General features: G+C 40.9%; 1 protein-coding gene across 1 annotated transcript in view; it reads right to left on the bottom strand.

Moving 5' to 3' along the window:
* Positions 1-14,871: 14,871 nt before the first annotated feature.
* OTULINL (OTU deubiquitinase with linear linkage specificity like) overlaps positions 14,872-26,247 on the bottom strand; it is a 30,077-nt gene continuing 18,701 nt past the window's right edge. Inside the window, exons 2-8 of the mRNA XM_025388104.1 lie at positions 24,787-24,946; positions 24,668-24,699; positions 24,470-24,561; positions 23,578-23,727; positions 18,188-18,316; positions 16,621-16,890; positions 14,872-15,820 (exon numbers count right to left, since the gene is read on the bottom strand). Of these exons, the coding sequence (XP_025243889.1) occupies positions 15,647-15,820; positions 16,621-16,890; positions 18,188-18,316; positions 23,578-23,727; positions 24,470-24,561; positions 24,668-24,699; positions 24,787-24,946 (1,007 nt within the window). The 3' untranslated portion in view covers positions 14,872-15,646. The remainder of the gene's footprint in view (positions 15,821-16,620; positions 16,891-18,187; positions 18,317-23,577; positions 23,728-24,469; positions 24,562-24,667; positions 24,700-24,786; positions 24,947-26,247) is intronic.

Raw genomic sequence — 26,247 nt, 5'->3', positions numbered from 1 at the left:
TTACTAATGTATTAATTTTTTTTTCTGGTTAGTTTTAGGCCTACATCAGAAAACAACTATTTTATACTATAGTAACACTTGAAATGAGAGATGGAAAATAAAATTTGAATTTATTAAAAAATGTACCTAGTACCTAAAACTACCTATATATAAGCCATCAACACAAATTACATCAACTTCCTTCAAGATAATGGCAAACCATAATATGTCTATTACATTGGACTTAGGACCATAAATTCAATTCCCACAGATTCATAGCATGAAAGCATTTGCAAGCCATGCCTTCTTCAGTTTGGGCTCCAGACTCAGGAATGCAATTGGATCATGTACTGCAGGTAGACACTCATCTCTGTGCACATTTTTCTCTGTGGTTCCTCTTCTGCTTTCCAGTACAAAGGTGTATCTTGGGCACACTCAGATTTTTCTTTTCGGGAAACAACTTTCCCCTTCTGCAATCTTGGTGGGACTGTACTTACAGGTAGCAGCCCTCCTGCTACTGAAACCCTAAGGGGTCCTGAGCACCTCCTGGTAGGTCCTGGTCTATCTACAGAATGAGCATGTGATGAGTCCAGTGCTGTCTTCCACAGCTTTGCCATCTGTGCCAGTGTAAATTTGGAAGACTGGAATTCATTCATGCCAGTGGCAGCAACCTGCCCAGAATTCTCCAGCAATAGGCCATTCCTGGAGTTGCTGCTTCCCTGCTGGAGTTGCCTGAATTCAAAGTCTGGTCTTTCTAATAATTTCCTTTTTCTTTTTTTTTTTTTTTTCCCAGTCAGTCAAACTCAGTTCCTGCTGCTTGCAACCAAAGAGCTCTGACCAATTCATTTCTCACTTCCAGTGGAGTATCTTGCCATGTTTAATGACCATTTATAGGAGCCAGTGTTGTGTGCCAATACCAGCTAAAATGCTAAAGCATTTTTAACAGGCCAGAAACATTGTCTTAGGAGAATTATTACACAAAGAGTCTCTGCCTTCTCTCCAGAAAACTAGAGATTCAAAGAACACTATAAAATACATAAAAAGAATTTGGGTCATAATTTTCTGTACCTTCAAACCTCATATTTTTAGTTTTAATTTTAATAAAATACAATGTTATTGAAACTACATTGAAGTTCTAGAATCTAAGACCCCATCCTAAGTCAATTCAATGTTTTCACATGTTCATGTCAAGTTCTACTGCTGCTCTATGTTCTGAACTCATTTTTAGTATTAACCATATTGTCACAGAGATATTATAGTTAACACTTTTGGGTAACATTTTGTCATGCATGTTTCCATTTTGCCAGTCTCCTTTATTTTTTCCTTCCCCTCTCTGTCCCACCACCCATAGATAATGCTAGCAGTCCCATGTTTCTCCTTCTACACTTTCTCCATTCTCAAGCTATTGTGTATGCAGATATGTATGTATGTATATATATATGTACACATACATATATACAGAGATATATAGGTATGGTGAAGTTTTAGTTGTTGCTTTCTAAACATTGAATCAAAATGGAACTATACTCTATACATAACTCTGCAAGTTGCTTTTTTCACTTCACAATACATTATAAAATTCTCTCTGGTCAGATGGATCAAATTCATTCATTTTAATTGGAGAATTTATACAATTTACACTAATGATATGGCTGAGATTAGATCTACCATCTTGCTATTTGTTCTCTATTCACCTCATCTGTTCTTTGTTCATTTTTTCCCTTATTTCCTGTTATTGGTTAACTACATGTCTACATTTTAGTTTTCAGTGGTAGTGCCAATGTTTATAATACATATCCCTAACGTACCAAGCCTACTTTAAATAATATTTGAATGTTATAACTTTATAACAGTATACTTCCATTTTCCCTTTTTTTTTTTTTTTTTTGAGACAGTGTCTCACTCCGTTGCCAGGCTGGAGTACAGAGGCATGACCTCGGCTCACTGCAACCTCCACCTCCCAAGTTCAAGCGATTCTCCTGCTTCAGCCTCCCAAGTAGCTGGGATTTCAGCCGCATACCACCATGCCCAGCTAATTTTTGTATTTTTAGTACAGACAGGGTTTCACCATGTTGGCCAGGATGGTCTCGATCTCTTGACCTCGTGATCCATCCACCTTGGCCTCCCAAAGTGCTGGGATTACAGGCGTGAGCCACCACACTCGGCCTCATCTTTTGTGCTATTGTTATCACACATTTTATTTCAGCATAAGTAATGAACCCCACTATGCATTTGTTAATTTTGCTTTACATAGCCAATTGCTTTTTTTTTTTTTTGAGATGGAGTCTCACTCTGTTGCCCAGGCTGGAGCATAATGGCATGATCTCGGCTCACTTTAACCTCCACCTCCCGGGTTCAAGCCATTCTCCTGCCTCAGCCTCCCGAGTAGCTGGGACTACAGGTGCACGCCACCATGCCCGGCTAATTTTTTGTATTTTTAGTAGAGACGGGGTTTCACTGTGTTAGTCAGGATGGTCTCGATCTCCTGCCCACCTTGGCCTCCCAAAGTGCTGGGATTACAGGCATGAGCCACCACACCCAGCCAGTCAATTGCTTTTAAAATAAATGTTTAAATAAGAATGAAATACATTTATACTTAGCATTCCTTATGCTCTCCATCCCTTTGCATAGATCTAAGTTTCCATCTGGTTTTATCTTTCTTCTGCCTGAAGAACTTTCCTTAATATTACATACAGTGCAGATCTCGTGGTAACAAAGTCTCTCAGCTTTTGTCTTTAAAAGTCTTTGTTTTTTATTTATTTTTATTTATTATTATTTTGAGATGGAGTTCTACTCCGTGGCCCAAACTGGAGTGCAGTGGTGCGATCTCGGCTCACTGCAACCTCCATCTCCTGGGTTCAAGCAATTCTCCTGCCTCAGCCTCCTGCTTAGTTGGGAGTACAGCCATGCACCACCATGCCTGGCTCATCTTTGTATTTTTAGTAGAGATGGGGTTTGGCCATGTTGGCCAGGTTGGTCTCGAACTCATGACCTCAGGTGATCCGCCCACCTCAGACTCCCAAAGTGCTAGGACTACAAGCGTGAGCCACCACGCCCAGCCTAAAAGTCTTTATTTTAAGGTGAAATTTTAATGTAATAGATGAGGTCTCAGTATGTTGCCCAGCCTGAAATGCAATGGCTATTCACAGGCACAGTCACAGCACACGATAACACTGAACATCTAGGCTTAAGTGATCCTTCTAACTCAGCCACCAGCATGCCCAGCCTAGGGTAAAAATTTTAAAGGATGTTTTGCTAGATGTGGAATTCTACATTGACCCCAAAAAATGTTTTATTCAGTAAAGGTGTCATACCATTATCTTCTGATTTGCATCATTTCTAAAAAGAAATCTGTCTCATTCTTTTATTCTTCTGTATCTCATATGCATTTTTTTCTCTGGCTGATTTTAAGATTTTATTACTGTTTCTCAGTGATTTGGGTATGATATGGTTCAGTGTGATCTTTTTGTGTGTTTATCCTACTTGGGTTTTGTGAAGGTCCTTGGATCTGTGAGTTCATCATAGTTTTTATCAAATTTGAATTTTTTTCAGCCATTATTTCTTCAATGTTTTTGTGTTTTGTTTTTGTTTTTGAGACAGGGTCTCAGCCTGTCATGTAGACTGGAGTGCAGCGATGCAATCACAGCTCACTGCAGTCTCAAACTCCGGGGTTCAAGTATTTCTTCTGCCTCAGCCTCCCGAGTAGCTGGGACTTCTAGGCGTGTGCCATCACACCCAGCTATTTTTTTTTTTTTTTTTTTTTTCAGTAGAGATGAGGTCTCAGTATGTTACCCAGGCTAGTCTCAAACTCCTGAGCTCAAGGTATACTCCCACGTCAGCCTCCCAAAGTGTTGGGATTACAGGCGTGAGCCATGGCACCCGGCCTCCTTCCTGCCCCTGACCCCCCCGCCAAACACACACTTTACTGGGACTGCAATTACAAGAATAATTACCCCTAAGTTACTGAGGCCCCATTTTTTTCCATTGCTTTTCTATTTCAGTTTGAATAATTTCTATTGCTACAACTTCAAGTTCATTGATCTTTTCTTTTTCCATATAGAAGATGCAGTTAATCCCATCCAACGTATTTTTCATTTCAGATATTGTATTTTTCACCTCTAGAATTTCCATTTGGTTTTTAAATATCTTCACTATCTCTCCTGATTATAAAGATATTTAAACACATTGAGCATATATGTAACAGCTATTTCAAAGTCCTTGCCTACTAATTCCATTGTCTGCCATTGTTGGGTCTTTTTCTATTGACTGCTTCTTTTTTAACTCTTGGTTATGGGTCACATTTTCCTGCTTCTTGGCATGTCTAGTAATTTTTTATTGGCTGGTGAACATTGAGTTAAGTATCTGAACTTTGCCATGTTCCCTTAAAGAATGGCTTTGTTAGAAGACAAGTTACTGGAAAATCAGATTTGTTTGATTCTTTCATGGCTTCTTTTTAAACGTTTTGAGGGTAGGTTTGAAGTAGCCTCCATTCTGGGATAGTTTAGCTCTACTACTAAGGCATGACCCTTCTGGATCTCTTGAAAAGTCGCTTTGGAAGCCAATTCTCTCGAAAGGATAATACGGAAGTTCCCTGACTCGATATTAACAATATACTCATAAAATTCTATCTCCACTATGATAAAGCTCAAAACCAAAGAGTTGTTGTAAAGGACTGTGGAATATGAGATTGGCTGCAGTTACATAAAATGACCAAAAGTGTGACAAGATGAATGCTGAGAAATGTTTAGGATGCTCCTGTAAAGTAGCTATCAGAGGGTCAATCATTAATCACAACGTTTGTAATTTAGTATGATACTTAATTCTCTCTACATACAAATATTTAACAGCCTTTTAGTCTGCCACATAGATGACGATGATCTTCCTGGTCCCTGTTGGGATACAATGATACCAAAGATCAGATCACTCTAACCATGTACCTCCGTAGGACCATCAGCTGTAGGACCATCAGCCGTAGGACCATCAGCCGACACACAGGAACTGTGGAAAACAATGAACACTTGGTTAGAATGTTTAAGAGGTTGTCCCTCATCATTATGTGCCTTTGTTTACATTCTGGAACTTTATAAACCTCTTTAAGTGCATTGTGTGGAGAGGTCCCTTTCCAGTTCATATTTGAAAATGCCTACTTGGTTTCATCCATCTGAAAATGTCTGGTTACAATTTTTCATCACTGCCCCATGTTTAACACAATAACTGACTTTGAAAGTCCCATTATCTACAGATAGTTTAGGAGTAAGGTAAGGAAATGGCTTTGGAACCATTTGAAATCACTTCACCATATGTATTTACTTCCTTTTTCCTGAGCTGGAGTAACTATGGGTACTGCACCAACAGTACCTGTCCTATAAGGTACTCGCTCCTTCCCATAGTTATTTAACGTGGAGACTGAGGTTATTCGAATGAAACTGCAAGTCCGTCTGCTTTTGATACTGTCTTTCTATAGCACTGTTCAACATGATTACTCATTCCACCAGGTGTTGATCATTAACTTGTAAGAAATATTTTCTCTTTTCTGTATTTATTTTTAAAACAAAGCAAAACAAAAAAACTAGAACTCTCGCCTTGGCTTGGTTTAGTTCCATTGTTAACTTTTGGAATGTAGATAAATTTAATGTCTCCAACACACATTGATCCAGAAATACAGTTAGTGGCATTATCCATTTACAATACCAAACTATCTTTTCTGATATTCACTATGAAGCCCTCCAAAGATTTCTTGTTTTTATTTACTTCAAAGTCTACAAAACCACAAATGCAACTCTGACTAATAAGAACAGCCACCAGGTTTACCTTTTTAAGGGTCTGGGCACTCTGTCCTGTTCCCTGGACCCAGGATGTACCTTAACAAATACAATATCCTATAGAAGTCATAATAGGCATGGGGGAAAAATATCTCATTACAGTAAACATAAAACTAGCCATGAAAGAGCTGCTGGGAATTCTGTGCACGTAGCTTCAGACCATGAGATCTGACCTTCGTGCTCATGCTTAAGAGCGGAGGAACTAATTTCTCACTGCCGGTAAGAATTTACTACTCATGGCACAAAGAGAACAACACATTAAGGAAGTTGTCATGGAACTCAAAGGAAGCTAACAATGACAGATCCAGCGTCTGCACCATTAAGTTCAGGTACTGAAGCCAGAATGCTTTGCAAACAGAGCTAACCAGCTGCCGCCAAAAGTGGGGCTGAAAACGTACCTAGTTTCAGGTTTAGAGGACAAAAGGAACTGTAATCCATTTCCATCAAAATACTGGAGTAACACTCACAGAGCTTTTTTCTGAATTTTAAAAACAGCACGAGTATGTTTTCAGCTATTTAAACAAACCAAAAACAACAAACCTGCCCATGAAGGGGATTGTTCTGGGCATCTGTAGCTTTTTTTCCTATGTTCTACTACTTCATAGGAGCAACCTGGCATGAGTGCTACCTTAAGATTGTGTCACCAAGCAGTTGTCTTTGTTCCTCTCAAATGAACTAACATCTTTATGAGTGAGGATTCTAGTTGGATAACTGCCAATTTCAGTTATGCACTGATCTGAACAGGCTTCATCTGCCATCATGAAAGGGGAAAGGTGAGAAGCCTAACATGTATTAGATATGGTTTCAGATGTGGTTCTGCTCTAAGGGCTCCCTTTCCCCACACTGTGGCTACAGATGATTGTCTAGAGATGGGCAGGTAGTTCAAGGGCCATAGTGCCATAGAATCTCAGCCAATCAGATTTTGCTTCTCAGGAATCTGAACCAGTGGACTAAGGTGCAGTTCTGTTCAGTAGTAGGAGCAACTTCACATTCCAGGGATGAGGAGTGGGGACAGAGGTAGAGAAAGACAGAGACAAAGTGAGGAGGAAGGAGAGAGAAATGTACAGCATAAGGCATAGCAATCTTGAGATGTGAGACCTCATGGACCAGCAGAAATGCAGCCGGTAACCTTAATTCTTGACTTTACAGGTTTCAGGCAACTTCCAGTGAGGACTGGCTGTACTTCCTGCCCTGGTGGTGTGGGGGATTCTCCCTATCCAACTCACTTAAGAGGTTTCCTACCCTCACAACCTAAAGTGCTTGAACAGAACCCAAAGAATATTAGAAGTTATTTCTTGCCCCCCCCCCCCCCTTTTTTTTTTTTTTTTTTGAGATGGAGTCTCACTCTGTTGCCCAGGCTGGAGTGCAGTGGTGCAACCTCAGCCTCCTGGGTTCAAGCAACTCTCTTGCCTCAGCCTCCCGAGTAGCTGGGACTACAGGCATGCACCAGCTAAATTTCTTGCATTTCTAACAAGATAGACTTAGGCTTAGGCAATATTTCCTACTAATTATATGTGTGTGTGTGCCAGACTGGAGTGCAGTAGCGTGATCTTGGTTTACTGCAACCTCCGCCTCCCAGGTTCAAGTGATTCTCCTGCCCCAGCCTTCCAAGTAGCTGGGATTACAGGCACTTGCCACCCACCACGCCTGGCTAATTTTTGTATTTTCAGTAGAGACATAGTTTCACTACGTTAGCCAGGCTTGTCTCAATCTCCTGACCTCAGGTGATCCAGCCACCGCGGCCTCCCAAAGTGTTGGGATTACAGGCGTGAGCCACCATGTCCAGCCTAATTATATTAATAAAACAAACAAGCTCATAAACATTTGTCATTCACGATAAAAATACACACAGAATTGGGATTCATGAATTTGCTCAAAGCTCTTCTTAGTGTAGACATTTAACCTGGGCCTCCTCTTCAGCCACACCATACTTGAGGCCTGCAAATGCCAAGCAAGCAGTTTGTCTTTTAGAGAGCGTCAAAACTGTGAGGAAACCAAAGGATGATGGATGTGTCCAGGTTAATACACAGTTTGGTGGAAAAGAGACCATCCAATGCCACCTACTGTTTAAGAACTCCCTCCAATCCCACTTGGCATCAAACGGGACTTTGCTCTGTAAGCCTCTAGGGTCCTCATTTTTTTCTGATTTCCGTTGTGCATGTCGCCTGCGTCCCTGTGTTTCCAATTTGATACTTATTTGAATGGACTTGAGTGTTCCTGCCATGGCTCTGTTGATCCAGGCCACCCATGCCTCTGCTCTTGCTTCCTATTTGCCACACCAGCTCAACTGTACATTGCATCTCCAACCCGGAACCTGCATGGAGGCTCCACTGAGCCCAGGAAGGGCAGCTGGCAGGTGAGGGTGAGGGTGGGGCATCTTCCATAGGCAGTGGAACACGGTGTGTGCATTCCCACGACATTTGTTTTTTTTTTCAATTGAGATGGAGTCTTACTCTGTTGGCAGGCTGGAGTGCAGTGGCACAATCTCAGCTCACTGCAACCTCTGCTTCCAGGGTCAAGCAATTCTCCTGCCTCAGCCTCCTGAGTAGCTGGGATTACAGGCACCTGCAACCATGCTCGGCTAATTTTTTGTATTTTTAGTAGAGATGAGGTTTCACCATGTTGGCCAGGCTGGTTTCGAACGCCTCACCTCAAGTGATCTGCCCGCCTCGGCCTCCCAAAGTGCTGGGATTACAAGTGTGAGCCACCATGCCCGGGCCCCAGGACATCTCAAGGTTCTCCATTCTTAGGATCTGTGATCCCACTAAATAACATTCTTTCACAGGCATATCAGTTCAGCAACCTGTTTCTAGGTGAACTTGATGGCCCTGGTTAATTTTAACCTCACTAGAGATACACTGTTAGCAAAACGTGGTTTGACTTTTGTCCATTCTATAGGCCACCCTGACTTGATGATATGTCAGCATATGCTTCTGTCCTCTACATCTAAAAACTTGCTCTCTTCAAGTCCTGGATCAATAAAAGGAAATTTCCGGAGATCATAATCACAGTTAGATTCTTTGCCTCTTTGAGAAATAACAGCTGAGCTTGGTTCTCATTATCAACTTGCAATTTGGAATTCCTCTGACATTTATATGAGCACTGTTCTAGTCCTAACGATATGAGACCCACATCCATTCCCATAAGGAACTTGAAATCCAGTAAAGAAATAAAATGTGATGCTTTTTCTTAAGCACAAAGAACTGTGAACTGAAGCAGGTTCTTGCCGATTTTTTCTGAGGGACTGGAGAAACCCATGAATGTCTTCTCAAGACAGTATCTTCTTCCTGCAATGTGCATCTCGGTAGTGGGACTATCTGGCTGATCCAGGGACCTCCTGCCAATACGGCCCTTTATGCAAATCAGGAAAAGGCATCCCCACTGGCGCAGGGCTTGGCCTAGACTGAGCCTTATTGGTAGAAAAAGACAATCCTTCCTTTGGGGCAGTTGATACCTCAAGCCCTCCATGGCTTGGAGAGAAGATCTCAGCTTCAGTCACCTCCTCAGTCAAGGACCACTATGCAAGATGCGGGTGCACAAGCCCATACGGTGGCCCTAGCTGGAACAGTAATAGCAAAAACCCCAAAGCACTGCCCTCCTACTCTAGGCAAAATCTCAGCTACCAAATAACAGAATCTGTTGAATCTTGCCTGAAACTCATATTTTAGTGCTACTAAAGTGTGGAAGTCTTTATTACCACACTGCAAGATTAAGTACAGAAACTGAAAGTGTTTAGAAACTGTTATAGCAATCTGATCTTGGTACTATATTTTTATTGTATTTATGAAAGTACCAATCTGCAAAGGATTCGAATTTTTAAAACTCATCCTTTACCACGGATAGTTTAAAAAGCACTGTTTTACAATGATGTTTCAACAGGAAAAAGCTATTTTATTGCCTGCTTTAAAAAGAGGACCTGTGGTGTGTCCCTCGGTATAGTACAAAGAACACATTGTTTCAATTCGCTTATAAAGACATACAGGAGGAACGGTCCCAAATGCAACTACTAATCTAACTGGTCTCACAAGCAGATTGGAGCACTTCATTGTTACCCTGTGAAATACACACCAAATGGAAAAATTAATTTTACTTACTTAACCATTTGCTGATAGATGAGTTAACCACAGATCAAAAACACTTTGGGCTTTCCTTTTAATACTGAGTTTTCCTTTTAAATGCTGAGTTTTCCTTTTAATGTGTATGGCTAAAGGTAGCTTTTCATAAGAGATGTAAACATTTGTCTGTCCTACTTACCCACAATGATACCAAAATGTTACAACAAACACCATTTTTACCAGGCGTCCCATCTCTGCCCCTTTTTATTTCAGGGAGTCACAGATGTGCCTACTAGGAATCACATTACACTGAAACTCCCACCACACCCAAGCGGCTTTTCTGGTCCTCTCCTTCGTCGTCAGTCTGTACCAGCTGCTTCTCCTCACCTTGCCCTGGAGTTCTTTCCATGAATCTCTTGGTCCAGCAGAAAAGCCGGCACCCAAAGGAAGTCCGGATACATGCCGGGCAGTGGACGAAGCCATGACCTGACATGGACTTGAAGCAGTTCCCAGGTTGCTTCCCAGAGTCTGTCTTTGGAGATGGCAGCGATGACAAGAAATGGGGCCAGGAGTGTCTCAGCCATTTGTGTTTGGCCCAGTGAGTTTGTTGACAAATGATAAGGCACAATGGGGGTAAAGTCACAAACCATCCTTAAAGCATTCCAGTGCCACTGATTGGTGCTTCATGCACCTTTTCAAACTTGTAAACGAGCAAAACAAAATCATGATTGCTGACACCTTCATGTTTCTGTTTTAAATTTTTTGGTTTTGTTTTTGAGACGGAGTCTCGCTCTGTTGCCCAGGCTGGAGTGCAGTGGTGCAATCTTGGCTCACTGCAAACTCCCCCTCCCTGGGTTCACGCCATTCTCCTGCCTCAGCCTCCCGAGTAGCTGGGACTACAGGTGCACGCCACCATGCCCGGCTAATTTTTTGTATTTTTAGTAGAGACGGGGTTTCACTGTGTTAGTCAGGATGGTCTCGATCTCCTGACCTCGTGATCCACCCGCCTCGGCCTCCCAAAGTGCTGGGATTACAGGCACTCATGAGCCACTGCGCCCGGCTCTGTTTTAAATTTATACTCGTGTGGAAATGGGTTTTACAACCCACCTAGACTATGATGAAAATACTTCAAACATGTACTTCTTTATTCAAGGATATTCTCTTGACTAAACTTCCCAAGAATCATTATAAATAAGTGAGTGATCCTCACTGGTCTGGTGGCAGCAAAATGCTTAACAATCTAAGACCTGATGGTACTGACTATAAGGACCAATACATCAATTAAATACAGAAATTTGATTTTTTTAAACAGAACAAGACACCAGCTAGGATGGTAACTTTAGCATTCTACAGCAGTCTGCTCACACAGCCCTCCTCCATGCTGGCTCTTGGGTCACACTGTTCCCACATGGAGCTCGAGTCTCCTCCAACACATTCCATGAGCTTCAAGTGCAGAGACATGGTGTACACTTCAGGCTGCTGTACAGAGCACTCCAGTCCATGGGTGGCTGAATACGTGAGTGAGTGTTTTTCTGTCCACTTTTAAACCAAGTTGATATTAAGCATAAATATAATCCGAATGAGCTTTCATTTTCTTGGCCTAAAGGAATATGATGGGATTAAAACAAAAATGAATTAAGGAAAGATCCACTGTTCTGAACAAATAACACAGAAGTGATTGAACAATTTGGACCCACTAAATTTTGTGTCTAGCTGTAAAATGGACATTGTGATAAAAATAGGATTTGAAGGAAAATGAATAGCTAATTTGTCAATTAAATAATTAAAACTTTTAAAAAGTGCATGGCTATAGGGAAAAGTATACCTACATATAGTCAATAACTTAATTAAATAATGTTCAACTATGACAAGCCACCCTATAGACAGTTAAAGTTTCAGATCCATGAAAATACATATATATATATTTTTTTTCTTTGTTTTACACAGTAACTGGTCTTATTAAGCAGTATGAAAAACATTCTTGCAAACAGAATCATATAGCTTTAGGAATTTGCTATTTAAGAGAAAATGATTGCTAATTCTGGAATTAGTCATCCCTTTATTCACGTTTGTATATATTTTCACATATTGGGTTAGTCATCAGTTTCAGTTTAAAACAGTCACATACTTTGATGTAGAATTCCAACATTTCCAGAGCATTCAGAAAAGTTACATATTTTTTTCCCATCCTCAAGACCAGCTTGGACAGAATTAAAATTGTCTTTCTTTGGTCTCACTAAAATAGGAGAAATTCATCTGACTGAGAACAACAAATATTTCCATCCAATACCCACTTGCAGAAAAGTCCTGGGAAAATTCATGTTAATGCCCCCTGATCCGGGCTGCTCTTCTCTCTTGGAGGTTAAGCCCATCCTCCACCAGCTTAGTCTGGGGGTCTCCTGTCCCCTAGACTAAGTTCCCTGGGGACTTTCACCTGACTCTCCCTTGGGTGGAAATGACTTTGGTTCAAGACCATGAGGACACTCAAGAAATTCAAGTCATCAGGGTGGTTCTGAATTAATAGTTTCTTGGGGACTTTTCGATGATAATATTCTAAGTTGCGTCCAGAAGCCACCCACAGTTATAGTTTTACTTTGGAGATAAAACACGATTTTCCTGATCCATTTGGTCACCTAACTCTCTCTTAGATTGTACTTCTCCACTGAGGATCTTTAAGCCCAGAGGAAATACTCAGATTAGAAGGGTATGATGAAAAGATAGCATGAAAAGGAAAAGGAATCCAGGTACCAGGTAGGGAATTAAAGTTGCCTGCTTTGAAAAAACATCAGCCTTGGAGATTTAAAAAAGTTCTGAGAGTGGATGGTGGTGAGGGTTGCACAACAATGTGTATATGCTTAATGTCACTGTTACTTAAAAATTGTTAAGGCCAGGCGCAGTGGCTCACACCTGTAATCCCAGCACTTTGGGACGCTGAGGTGGGCGGATCGCCCAAGGTCAGGAGTTCAAGACCAGCCTGGCTAATATGGTGAAATCCCATTTCTACTAAAAATACAAAAAATTAGTTAAGCATAGTGGTAGGCACCTGTAATCCCAGCTACTTAGGAGGCTGAGGCAGGAGAATCGCTTGAACCTAGGAGGTGGAGGCTGCAGTGAGCCGAGATTGTGCCATTGCACTCCAGCCTGGGCAAAAAGAGCAAAACTCCGTCTCAAAAAAATAAAAATTGTTAAAATATAAATTATATGTTATGCATATTTTACCACAGTAAAAGTCATCCTTGTACTAATATTCATACAACCCCTCAGTATGGACACGTAAGGCCAAAATTTAAGACAGAAATGTATCCTAAAATCAAAAAACGACAAGGGCATTATGTTTGCATTTTTGCTACAGTTCTCTCACCATTTGAAACATATAAGGTTAGAAAGACATTTAAATGTTGGCATCACACAGGAAGCTCACCTCAAATTTATTGTTGACATTTAAAAGTGGTGCTAATTTATATGCAGCTCCTTCTGGCTACTTAATTTGTTATATTCATTATACAACTGAATAAAAACAAAACAAAACAACACCTCATACCTCCTCCCTAAGAACCTGTTTTGATATCTTCCCAAAATACAGCAACTATCTAAATGTCCTCTGACTTTTTACTTTCACTAGATTGAAATCTTTTTCACAACTTGGTTCTCTAAAGAATTCTTGCCCCCCTCCACCACACCACAACATGATGGGCTGACTGAGGTCACAGAGCTACAGGCTGCCAATCCTGGTGAAAAAATGTTTCCTTTCAGTCCTGGATTGATGTGGAAATAATTACATTGGTAAGGAGATCCAAGGTGAGTGGTAATACACAAATGCCAGGTAGGCTCCTGGACAGCTCAAGTGGAGCCAAAACTTCGGAGCAACAATTCTATAAGTATCAGCCACAGCAGCCCATGGCAGGCTGTCACCAGAAAGGGCAGCGTTCATGCTTTCTTGGTTACAGTAACACATCAGGGGGAAATCTTCTAACACTGTCAGTTAAATGACAGGGGTTATGCAAAACCATAGATGTTTCCAAACAGGCAGGGACTGTAGAGGTCAATGAAGAACTCTTGTTTGTGTGGCTAAGCACATTAATCTTCAACCAGAAAACAAAATGACAGTGGGAACAAGCTACCATCAGACATGATTCATGTAGTACACACGATGGATCGTCCCCATTGCAAAAGAATATGAATGTTAACTTCAGACATGACAGCATTTAACACACTCCCTTTTAATTTATGGCAGAAATAATATGAACATCTGGGAAAATGTTAGTGCTAAATACCTCGTGAAGTAAGTCATTCTTAGAAAGGGATTTGTGACTTTGAAGTAAAATATAATTAGCAAAATTTTAAAAATTATTCTTATGTACTGAAACTCAAAACAGACTAGCAAAGTACCTCCAAAATAAAAAAAATTATCAAATTAAACTAGAAAAGTATTTCCAAAATAAAGATGACCAAAAACTAGCCTGAGAATACTAGTTTTCTGTTGCTATAACATGTTACAAACTTAGTGGCTTAAACACAAATCTATTATCTTACAGTTCGGCAGATTAGAGGTCCAACACAGGCTTCACTGGGCTAAAATCAAGGTGCTGGCAGGGCTGTGTTCCTTCTGGAGGCTATGGGGAAGTTTCTGTTTCCTTTCCAGTCTCAATTCTACAGGCTGCCTGCACTCCCCGGCTTATGGACCCTTCCTCCATCTTCGAAGCCAGCAATGGGACATCTCTCTCTAACTGTTCTTCCATATTTCACATTTCCCTCTGACTCTGACACTCCTCCAATTCCCTCTTTCACTTTTAAGGACCATTCTGATTACACTGGGCCCACCTGGAGAACCCAGAAAAATCTCCCTATTTCAAAATCCATCAGTGGATTAGCATCTCAGTTACACCTGCAACCTTAATTCTCCTTTCCCATTTAACCCATTTAGCCCTTCACAGGCTCTGAGGATTCAGACACAGGTATCTTTGGGGAGCATGGGGCATTATTCTGCCTACCATAATGAGATTCCACACATTAAATACACATTAAATGTACCACAGTTTAATATTTTTGTGATAGTTCAATAACTGTCATTTGCTTTAATCTACAGAATTTTTAAAATCTAGATAAAACTATTAAGCTGGCCAGATAAAATAGTAACAAAAAAAGGAAAGAAATATAAAACAAACTGTACAGCATTACAAAGTAGTGGTTATTTCTCTGTATGTCTATGTGTATATATGTATATACAAAACTATACATAGATACATGTATGTATATAAACATACGTATGTATATATACATACATACACTTAATCAAATGGTTATCAAAAATTAAAATATAACAAAGATTCCTGGGAAAGTCATGCTTATAAAATAAGGCCATGTTTCTAAAAATCCCCCAAATCAGTCCAAGATAAGATTTTTAATGAAGAACATAAAGGTTAAAGAAATTCTTTCTCTCCAGGTTAGCCGTTTTTCCCTACTTGTTTTCTTCTTGCTTTTTGCTGTTGTTGTCCATATTAAACTTCTTTGTGCTCTTAAAGGCTCGCCATCATGTGAAGTGGCCACGCCCCTTATGGACAAAGTCAAGCCACTAACACCCAAATATATCAGTGCAGCTGCTTCAGAGGAAATCACTGAAAAATAAAGGAAAACCATCCATGCATGGCTGTATCCAGTGTACCTGTAATCCTGGAGAAAAGGTCCTAATTCCTTCCATGCTGAAATGCTAGCTTTGGTTTCAGAGAGATACTTTACTTGCAACTGTGACCACTGTCACTGGTGAGCACCGCTGTTCGGCCCCCAGCGGACTTAAAAGACTGGAATGTGGTAGTGGCGGTCGTTCTCAGTCAGCAGGGAGATCTCCGGCCAGTCCCTGAGAGGCTCCTCTGGGTAGCAGACTTCAAAGTCTCTGGAGTTAAACTTGAACAGTCTGAACACTTTTATCTTTACTTCAAGGGAGTATCCAAGTATAAACATATCGATCTGTGGATGAGATGAAAGACAGGTCACAGATACACACTTGCAAATTCCTGCCTCCCAACATGGTGGGGGGAAGTGTTCCTCTGCGGTTTATGAAATCATCTGCTTGTTGACAGACCTGCCCATACACCACTGAGTGGGCACAGAGTTCAGAACAAACGCTCATTGTGTGGAAGGAAGGGGAACGAGCATAGGAACAACTCTGTAGACTAGCATGTAAAAATCACAGGAAAAAGCTACTTGAAAAAAAATTAGTGAAAAAATAAAAGAACACTCACGATAAAAACTACATTATTTTCCAATCAGTTATATATCATTTTGTATCCATTTGTTTAAAAATGTCAGATAATTTTGTTCACCCTCTAGGAAAGCAAAACAAAAAAGAAACTCTTGTCTAGAGGGATAAAAGCATTTTCTGGCTTTAGAAAGTTTCAATTAATTTCTATTTATCTGCAATAGGTAACCAAATAGCTTTCCCAAAACTATCTCATTTTCCAACTGGCCTTTTTCCTGGTGCACGCCTATGTGAGAACCTGTTAGCATCTGGGAAGCAGTGTGAGCGGTCAGAAAGGCCCCCAGGATTGGTGCTCTCTGGCCATAGGTCTGAGGAGACACAAAGCAGCCAACACAGAGAAATGAATGTATTAGTCGTCTTTTCCTCCTATGAGGGGTGATAGTATCAATCAACCACCTCTGTGCAGTTGCTTATATCACCACTGAAAAGTCAACCTCAGACACCTCTGTGTTCAAATAGTGCCACAGCATCCTTAATCAAATACCAGCAGTTATTCCTCCCCGGTTACCTGCTCTAGTCCACTCGTGTCACCTACAGAATTCAGGTGATTCATCATGAAGCTCAAAGGATCAGAGGATGTCTCTCTGGAAAACAGGAGTCTAAAAAGACTGGGAATGACCTTTTTAGTCTTCATTTGTTCATAAACTTCAGTGACTTGATACAACATGATGAACTTTAAAGCTTCATAAAGTTTATATTCCAGAATGGCATCCGAAAAAAGGGTGTTGCACATACTTCCTCTTTTGTGATAATCTCTAATTCCATTAAATTCAGTCCACTAAAAACATAGATGTAAAAGTGAAATTCAGAAGGATAAAGGTGAAGACATACACCATTCCAAAACTTTTAACGTATTTATAAAATAAACCAAAGATTAACAGAAAAAAGTGGAACTTTAACTCTTCACTTTGTATCTTTTGGCACTATTTGATCTTTTTTAACCATAAAAGTATACTGCAATAGACTGAACATGTCTCCCCCAACTTCCTATGTTGAAACCCTAATCCCAAGGTGATGGTATTAGAGAGTGTGTATTTGGGAGGTGATTAGGTCCCGACGGTGGAGCCCTCATGAATGGACTTGGTACTCTTATAAGAAGAAGCCAGAGAGCTAGCTAGTTCTCCTTCCACTATGTGAAGACACACCAAGAAGACAGCTGTCTATAAAACAGGAAGAGGGCCTTCACCAAAAACCCCACCGTGCTGGCACCCTGATCTCTGACTTCCAATCTCCAGAACTGTGAAAAATCAATGTTTATGGTTTAAGCCACCCAATTTATGGTATTTTGTTACAGAAGCCTAAGCTGACCATAAAACGTTTACAATAAGAAATTGGTTTAGATAAAATATTTTTTTCAAAAAGTATCACCTACTAGGTAAAAATACAAAGCAAGTCAGTTTTCCAAAACTGCTTAGGACGGATAGGTTATACAAAGGATATTCCAGAGAATAGTGCTAGCGGGCTTTAACATTCACTGTGTATTCTGTGCAGTTTAAAACACTCTGTGTATTAAGTCATTGAATCCTCACAATAATGGTACAGGACACACACTACTGATGTATCTCTTTAATACATAAGAAAACTATGGACCAGAAAGGTTATTTCCCAACGTAACCCAGCTAGCGGTAGGCTCAGGATTCATTTCGATCATCCAAAATCTGTGTCATTATTGAAAGACAGGAAGAAGTCTTAGTCAAATTATTACGTCTGTGCCATTACCAAGTTATGAATGGAGTACATTCCAGAAGAGCATTTCTGAGCACCTTGCCTGGAACTTACACCACATTTTTCTAGGGAAACAAGGGTACATGATTGGTAAGGTTTGCAGGCTGGCCCATAGAAGCCCCCGACCCTATAGGGCCTAATTATCATGTAGAACAGTGTTGCTCTCATTCACTTCTTAAAAGAGAAGGAAGAGTAAGGAGGGAAATCATCAGTTACTAGAAGCATTTCTGCTTGCACTTCTTACTTTCCTAACATAAAACAATGTCCCTGACATCAGAAAAAACTGGCTCTACCTGGGATATGTGCTTTTATTCCTAGTCTTTTTGTTTATTTCCCCCGCAAACACTCACCTGTGTTTTCAGTAATTCCACACATTTCCGTAATTTTCCGAACACATTCGAACCTGTATACTTCTCAGGACCAAAACTGTATTGCTGAATCCAATTACAACCTTGTGAAAACAGCAGTTTTTCAGGAAGCTTGAAAAGGAAGTAGATGCCAACTATGATTAGCATATGAACGTTTATTACACACAATTTGGTGTATAGCACAGCACACAACCTTATCTCTCTCTTTTTTTGTTTTTTTTCCAAGATGGAATCTCACTCTGTTGCCCAGGTTGAAGTGCAGTGGCATGATCTTGGCTCACTGCAACCTCCACCTCCCAGGTTCAAGCAATTCTCCTGCCTCAGCCTCCTGAGTAGCTAGGACTATAGGCATGAGCCACCACGCCCAGCTAATTTTTTGCATTTTTAGTAGAGACGGGGTTGCACCATGTTGATCAGGCTGGTCTCGAACTCCTGACCTCAAGCTATCTGCCCGCCTTGGCCTCCCAAAGTGCTGGGATTACAGGTGTGAGCCACAGCACCTGGCCTAATCTTACCTCATTTAGCAATCTTTATTTTAAAAGACTACAGCAAAGGTAAGTATATTGCCTTCTTTTAGATTTGTGCCTTAGGTTATTTTTACATCATATTCTTACAATTTCACAAGTGACGAAAACATAGAATTGTGTCCATAGAAACAATTTTTTTTGATGAAATATTTACCAAACTTACTATATGTAGCCCTTTAGAAATTATTTTTAATCAAATGATACTAGGGCAGTATATTACATCAGGGAACAGGTGGATTTCCGAATGATGCACTCTGTGGTTCAAACCTGGCTGTCACTCACCAGCTGAGAGATTACTTAACCAGCATGCATTATTTAACTTTGTAGCCTCATCCTCCATTGCAACATACCAATAATACTGTGCATTTTATAGGACTCTTGTTAGGATTAAATAAGATTATGGTGAATGTAAGAATCTAATCCATCATAGGTATCCAATACATTTTTCCACCCTACTCAGTTTGTTGAGCCTGGGAATCTCCGTTGTTGTTGGTTTGTTTTGTTTTCTTTTTTAAAGACAAGGTCTCACTTAATATGGTTTGACTGTGTCCCCACCCAAATCTCATCTTGAATTCCCATGTGTTATGGGACGGACCTGGTGGGAGGTAATTGAATCATGGGGGCAAGTCTTTCTCCTGTGCTGGTCTCATGATAGTAAGTCTCACAAGATCTGATGGTTTTAAAAAGAGGAGCTCCCATGCACAAGCTCTCTCTTTTTGCCTGCCACCATCCACATAAAATGTGACTTGCTCCTTTGACTTCCGCCATGATTGTGAGGCTTCCCCAGACACATGGAACTGTCCCTAAGTCCAATTAAACCTCTTTCTTTTGTAAATTGTTCAGTCTCAGGTATGTCTTTATCAGCTGCGTGAAAACAGACTAATACATTAAACTGATACCAGGACTGGGGTGCTGCTGAACAGATACCAGAAAATGTGAAAGTAACTTTGGAATTGGATAACAAGCAGAGGTTGGAACAACTTGGAGTGCTCAGAAGAGGACAGGAAAATGTGGAAAAGTCTGGAACTCCCTGGAGACTTGCTGAACGGCTTTGACCAAAATGCTGATAATAATATGGATAATGAAATCCAGACTGAGGTAATCTCAGGTGGAGATGAGGAACTTGGAAACTGGAGCAATGATGCCTCTTGTTATGTTTTAGTGAAGGGACTGGTGGCATTTTGCCCCTGCCCCAGAGATTTATGGAACCCTGAACTTGAGAGAGATGATTCAGAGTATCTGGTGGAAGAAATTTCTAAGCAGCAAAGCATTCAGGAGTGACCTGGATGCTGTTAAAGGCATTCAGTTTTGAAAGAGAAACAGAGCATAAAAGTTCAGAAAATTTGCAGCCTGACAATGCGATAGGAAAGAAAATCTCATTTTCTGAGGAGAAATTCAAGCTGTCTGCAGATATCTGCATAAGTAATGAGGAGCCAAATGTTAATCACCAAAACAACGAGTAAAATGTCTCCAGAACATGTCAGAAACCTTTACGGCAACCACCGCCCCGCTGCCATTACAGGCCCAGAGACCTAGGAGGAAAAAACAGTTCCATGGGCCAGGCCCAGGGTCCCTCTGCCGTGTACAGTCTAGGGACTTGGTACCCTGCATCCCAGCCACTCCAGCCATGACTAAAAGGGGCCAAGCAAGGTATAGGTAGGGCCATGCCTTCAGAGGGTGCACGCCCCAAGCCTTGGCAACTTCCACATGGTGTTGGGTCTGTGGGTACACACAAGTCAAGAATTGAGGGTTGGGAACCTCCACCCAGGTTTCAGAGGAGGTACAGAAATGCCTTGATGAGGCCGGGCGTGGTGGCTCAAGCCTGTAATCCCAGCACTTTGGGAGGCCGAGACAGGCGGATCACGAGGTCAGGAGATCGAGACCATCCTGGCTAACACGGTGAAACCCCGTCTCTACTAAAAAAAATACAAAAAACTAGCCAGGCGAGGTGGCGGGCACCTGTAGTCCCAGTTACTTGGGAGTCTGAGGCAGGAGAATGGCGTAAACCCGGGAGGCGGAGCTTGCAGTGAGCTGAGATCTGGCCACTGCACTCCAGCCTGGGCGACAGAGCGAGACTCCGTCTCAAAAAAAAAAAAAAAAAAAGAAATGCCTTGATGTCCAGGCAGAAGTTTGCTGCAGGGGCAGGGCACTCACAGAGAACCTCTGCTAGGGCAGTGTGAAAGGGAAATGTGGGGTGGGAGCCCCCACACAGAGTCCCCACTGGGGTGCTGCCTAGTGGAACTGTGAGAAGAGGACCACCGCCCCCCAGACCCTGGAATGGTAGATCCACCAAAACCTTGCAGCGTGCACCTGGAAAAGCCACAGGCACTCAACACCAGCCTGTGAAAGCAGCCAGGAGGGAGGATGTATCCTGCAAAGCCACAGGGACGGAGCTGCCCAAGACCATGGGAACCCACCTCTTGCATTGGTGTGACCTGGATATGAGACATGGAATCAAAGGAGGCCATTTTGGAGCTTTAAAATTTGACTGCCCTGCTGGATTTTGGACTTGCATGGCCTGTAGTCCCTTTGTTTTGGCCAATTTCTCCCATTTGGAATGGCTGTATTTACCTAGTATCCCCACTGTATCTAGAAAGTAACTAAACTGCTTTTGATTACAGGCTCATAGGTGGAAGGGACTTGCCTTGTTTTGGATGAGACTTTGGACTGTGAACTTTTGAGTTAATGCTGAAATGAGTTAAGACTTTGGGGACTGCTGGGAAGGCATGACTGGTTTTGAAACACGAAGACGTGAGATTTGGGAGGGGCCAGAGGTGGAAAAGTATGGTTTGGCTGTGTCCCCACCCAAATCTCATCTTGATTGTCTTTATCAGCAGCATGAAAACAGACTAATACACACTCTATCACCCAGGCTGGAGTACAGTGGTGCAATCATAGCTCAGTATAACCTCAAACTCCTAAGGTCAAGCAATCCTCCCATCACAGTCTCCCAAGTAACATGACCATAGGCATGTACCACCATGTCATGCTAGACTTTTTAATTTTTTGACCATATAGAGTCTCGCTCTGTTGTCCACGCTGGTCTTAAACTACTGGGCTCCAGAGATACTCCCAACTTGGCCTCCCAAAGTGCTGGGATTAAAGGCATAAGTCACAGCACCTGGCGTCTGTTGTATTTTTATATTTTTATCCTCAGCAATTAGCAACCGGGCTAGCACATTGCATATATTTGACAAGCATTTGCTAGATGAAATGGAACTAACAGAAACAAGTTTAAATAAAAGATATTAAGAAAACTGAACACACTTACACACACACACACTTTATATTTCTTTGCTCCTCTATCCTTAAATGTAGTTCCTATATTAGACATACTGCATTTAAAATAAAAACTCAGGTTATTTATCAAGAATGTACTGCTTTACATTGTTAAGAAAATCAGAAAATAAGCCACAGACTGGAGAAAATATCTATAAATCATATATCCAATAAAGCACTGTATTCAGAATATATAAAGAACTCTCAAGACTCAATAATAAAAAAAAATTAAAAATGGGCAAAAGATTTGAATAGACATTTCTCCAAGAAGATAATAAGGATGACAAATAAGCACATGAAAAATGCTCAACATCATTACTCATTGGGGAAGACACACCAAAAGCACAATGATACCAATTCACACCTATTAGAATGGCTAAAAAACAAAAACTTGACATCAAATGCTGGTGAGAATGTGGAAAAACTGAAACATTGCTTACACATTGTTGGTGGGAATGCAAAATGGCTGGGCCACTTTGGAAAGCAGCTTGGCAGTTTCTTATGAAATTAAACATGCAACCCGCATACAAGCAGGTGGTCTCACTCCTAGGTATTTACTCCCTCAATATGAAACCTATTTTTCATACAAAATCCTGTATGAGACTATTTATAACTGCTTTATTTATAGTTGCCCCAAACTGAAAACAATCCAGATGTCCTTCAACTGGTGAATGGATAAACTATAGTACATTCATGTAAAGGAATACCACTCAACAATAAAAAAGGATGAACTACAAATTCACGGACACATTCATGGATGAATTGGAAATGCATTATGCTAAGTGAAAGAAACCAGATTCAAAAAGCTACATACTGAATGATTCCATTTATATGACGTTCTGGAAAAGGCAAAACTATAGGGACAGAAAATAGATCAGTGGTTTCCAGGGGCTCGGGTAGGAGGAGGACAGACTACCAAAGTATACAAGAGAATCTTTGAGGTGGTCACAAACTATGCATTTATTAAAACTAACATTAACTGTAGAATAAAAAAGTGAATTTTGCTTGATCACCTGACTTATAAAAGAATAGATGCCCCTTAAGAAAAGATGGCGGCATTAAAAACAAATGCAGAGAATGACTATCTTCTGAGATGGTTTATTTGCAACTGACATGAGAGACAGAGGACTGGATTAAATGGCCTCTTAAAATTCCTCTGGCCAGACATGATGGCTCACACCTATAATCCCAGCACTCTGGGAGGTGGAAGTGGGCAGATCACTTGAGCCCAGAAGTTCAAGACCAACCTGGGCAACATGACAGAACCTTGTCTCTACAAAAAAATACAAAAATTAGATAGGCAAGGTGGCATGCACCTGTGGTCCCAGCTACTTAGGAGGCTGAGATGGGAGAATCACTTGAGCCAAGGAGGTCAAGGCTGCACTGAGCCATGATCACCCCACTGCACTCAAGCCTGAGTGACAGTGAGACCTTGTCTCAAAAAAAAAAAAAAAAATCCTTTCAATCTCATGGTCGTCCGCATACAAAGCCCCCAAAGACTAGGAACCCCTGAGTTGCAGTTATTGTCAATATGACGTTTCCCACATTTCCAGCGGGAAGACATACCTTAACAATGTCCTTTTCTTTCATCCATGATGGAAAAGAGATGCCCTGGCTGAATATCTGAAATAACACTGATCTGAGAGCATCATAGTTATCTCTCTTTACTTGTCGAACACATTTAATATGATGCCGCCAAAATAGCTCCTCATAAGCCTAATAGCATAAAAAGAGAAAGTTGTTTATTAATTCCACCAGACAAGAAAATAAAGAAAGTGAATTCACTGTATTTTCAGTGAGGTGTTCCTCCCAACTAAAGCGGACAACAGAAACAATGATAAATTATGAATATGACTGCATGTACTTTTAAAGTGACTCTCATTTGTACAGGTGTATTTTAGATGATAAATCCTGGAAGCAGAGCTGGGGAAGGTCACCTTGGGCAGATAATGGATGCGACCTAAGCACAGTGAAAAACTCTGTATACTTTTAGGACCACGCTAAATATTTATATGTACTCCCTCCACCCTTTTTTGCTTTTGCTAGTGGCAAGATTGGGCAGCACTGCTGGGGATATTTATGAAGATTGGTCCAATGAAAATTCTAAAAAATCCTCAAAATATTTTACATCAGCGTGCCTAATCTTTTCAAAGACAGTCGCCACTGCACATGCGGATGTTTAATAGGCCTGGCCAGGAGGGCGCTGAAAAGGCACAAGGCCTGAGTTTCCTGGAATTACAGACCTCATCGACCTGTCCTTGAGGGCACGAGCTCCAGGTAAAAGCCCAAAGCCAAGGTCTAGCAGCCATTTGGCTTTTGAGTTAGAGCCACAGTTGTTACTTGATTCACATTTTGGTACTGATGAATCTCTGGATTTAGTAAAGCAGAAGGGAATGTTTGTTTCCTGATTTTGGCAGACAAATTCTGTTTCTCCCATACCCTCTAAAAACAGACACACCTTCCTCATCAGTTTGGTACGGGGTGTCTCTCCTTTCCATTCTCTTGCACAATAACTGAGTAAATCAACCTCTGCCTCCACACTGAGGTTCCCTGGACCAAATAAAAAATAAAAAGCTGTTAATTTTCCCTTTCTTCTCCCTTCTCGAACCCTCTCTGCACCTTAAAAATAAAGAAATATATGAATGAAAATAATTACTTTTGAATTTTCTCTGCAGATATCCAATCCACCTGAAAGATAAAGAGAACAATAATATCAGAATTCTGCTTTGAATAGTAAGGATATATTTGAAATTTAAGGATGATACAGTGACCTACCATTTCAGCTTGTGCCCTGAATATAAATGTAGCCTCCTGAAGTAGCAGACGGCAGCCATCAGAAATGAAACTGCCAATATCACAAAGCCTTTTGCCATTCTCCAGACAGTGTCTAAGGCTTGGCTTGTAGCTAGCGTCCAGTAGTGAACTTGGTCACTTCCTATGAAAATTACAAAAAAAAAAAAAAAAAAAGGCACATCACAATTACACAAGTTTGCTTTAAGAGAAAAAAAATGCAGAGAGAGATTGCATAATTTTACCTGCAAAGTATCTATCACTGATTTACGTAAATATTTTTTAAAGTATTTAAAAATTGAATCCAAAAATTAAAGAAATGCCTGGTTCTCCCATAATCAGCATCATATATAAAAACATCTTTGTTCCACAAAATTAAGAAGAATAAACATAAAGAGTATGATGGGCTTCAGAATCTCTCAGACTCAAAACCTGCCTCTACTACTTTATTTAGATGTGCGACTATGGCAACATAACTCCTCTTTTGAATTTGCTTGGCTGTACAATGAGTGTGAAAACACTGACTCTGCTAGGGAAAGGTGAAACAAAATTTTTAAGCACTAGCACAATGGCTGCCACACACTTGGTTCTTGCTGAATGTCTGAACTGAATCCCATGCACAATTACAGGGGTTCCATTCAGACCCAAGTACACTGAAGGTGGTCAAACCAGGTGACGTCTAGAGATGCCTCCAGAGACACCTCTGTATTAGTCCATTCTCATGCTGCTAATAAAGATGTACCTGAGACTGGGTAATTTATAAAGGAAAGAAGTTTAATTGACTCACAGTTCAGCATGGCTGAGGAGGTCTCAGGAAACTTACAATCATGGTGGAAGGGGAAGCAAACACATCCTTCTTCACATGGCAGCAGGAAGAAGTGCCAAGCAAAAAGCGGGGAAAGCCCCTTACAAAACCCATCAGATCTCGTGAGAACTCACTATCATGAGAACAGCATGAGGGTAACCACTCCCATGATTCAATTACCTCCCACTGGGTCCCTCCCATGACACTTAGGGATTATAGGAACTATAATTCAAGATGAGATTTGGGGAGAAACAGAGCCAAACCCTATCAGCCTCCAATATCCACCTCTGCCCGTTTATATGTTTGAACCATTACAGGCCATAACATATGGCATTACTTAAGCAGCACAGAGCAAGTAACTCAGACAGCAGGCACATAGATATCATTTCCAGAAAGTAGACCACTTAAAAGGAGTCATGAGATCTATTTGTGATGCTGCATAAGATACACACCGTCATTCCTGATTTGACAAGAGAGAAAACAGGCCTAGAGAGTTCAAACAGTGCACTTGCAATATTTTGCTATGTTCAGTAGATTCCTAATTATACTATGTTTGAGCACATAAAATGCTGAAGTACAAATGAGAAAGAGGACTTTTAATAATGACCAAACCTCTGGGGTTCACTGCAAAATAATTTCCT

Source organism: Theropithecus gelada, chromosome 6, assembly GCF_003255815.1.
Source record: "Theropithecus gelada isolate Dixy chromosome 6, Tgel_1.0, whole genome shotgun sequence".
NCBI classification, from domain to species: Eukaryota; Metazoa; Chordata; class Mammalia; order Primates; family Cercopithecidae; genus Theropithecus; species Theropithecus gelada.
This window is presented reverse-complemented; position numbering and strand designations above follow the sequence as displayed.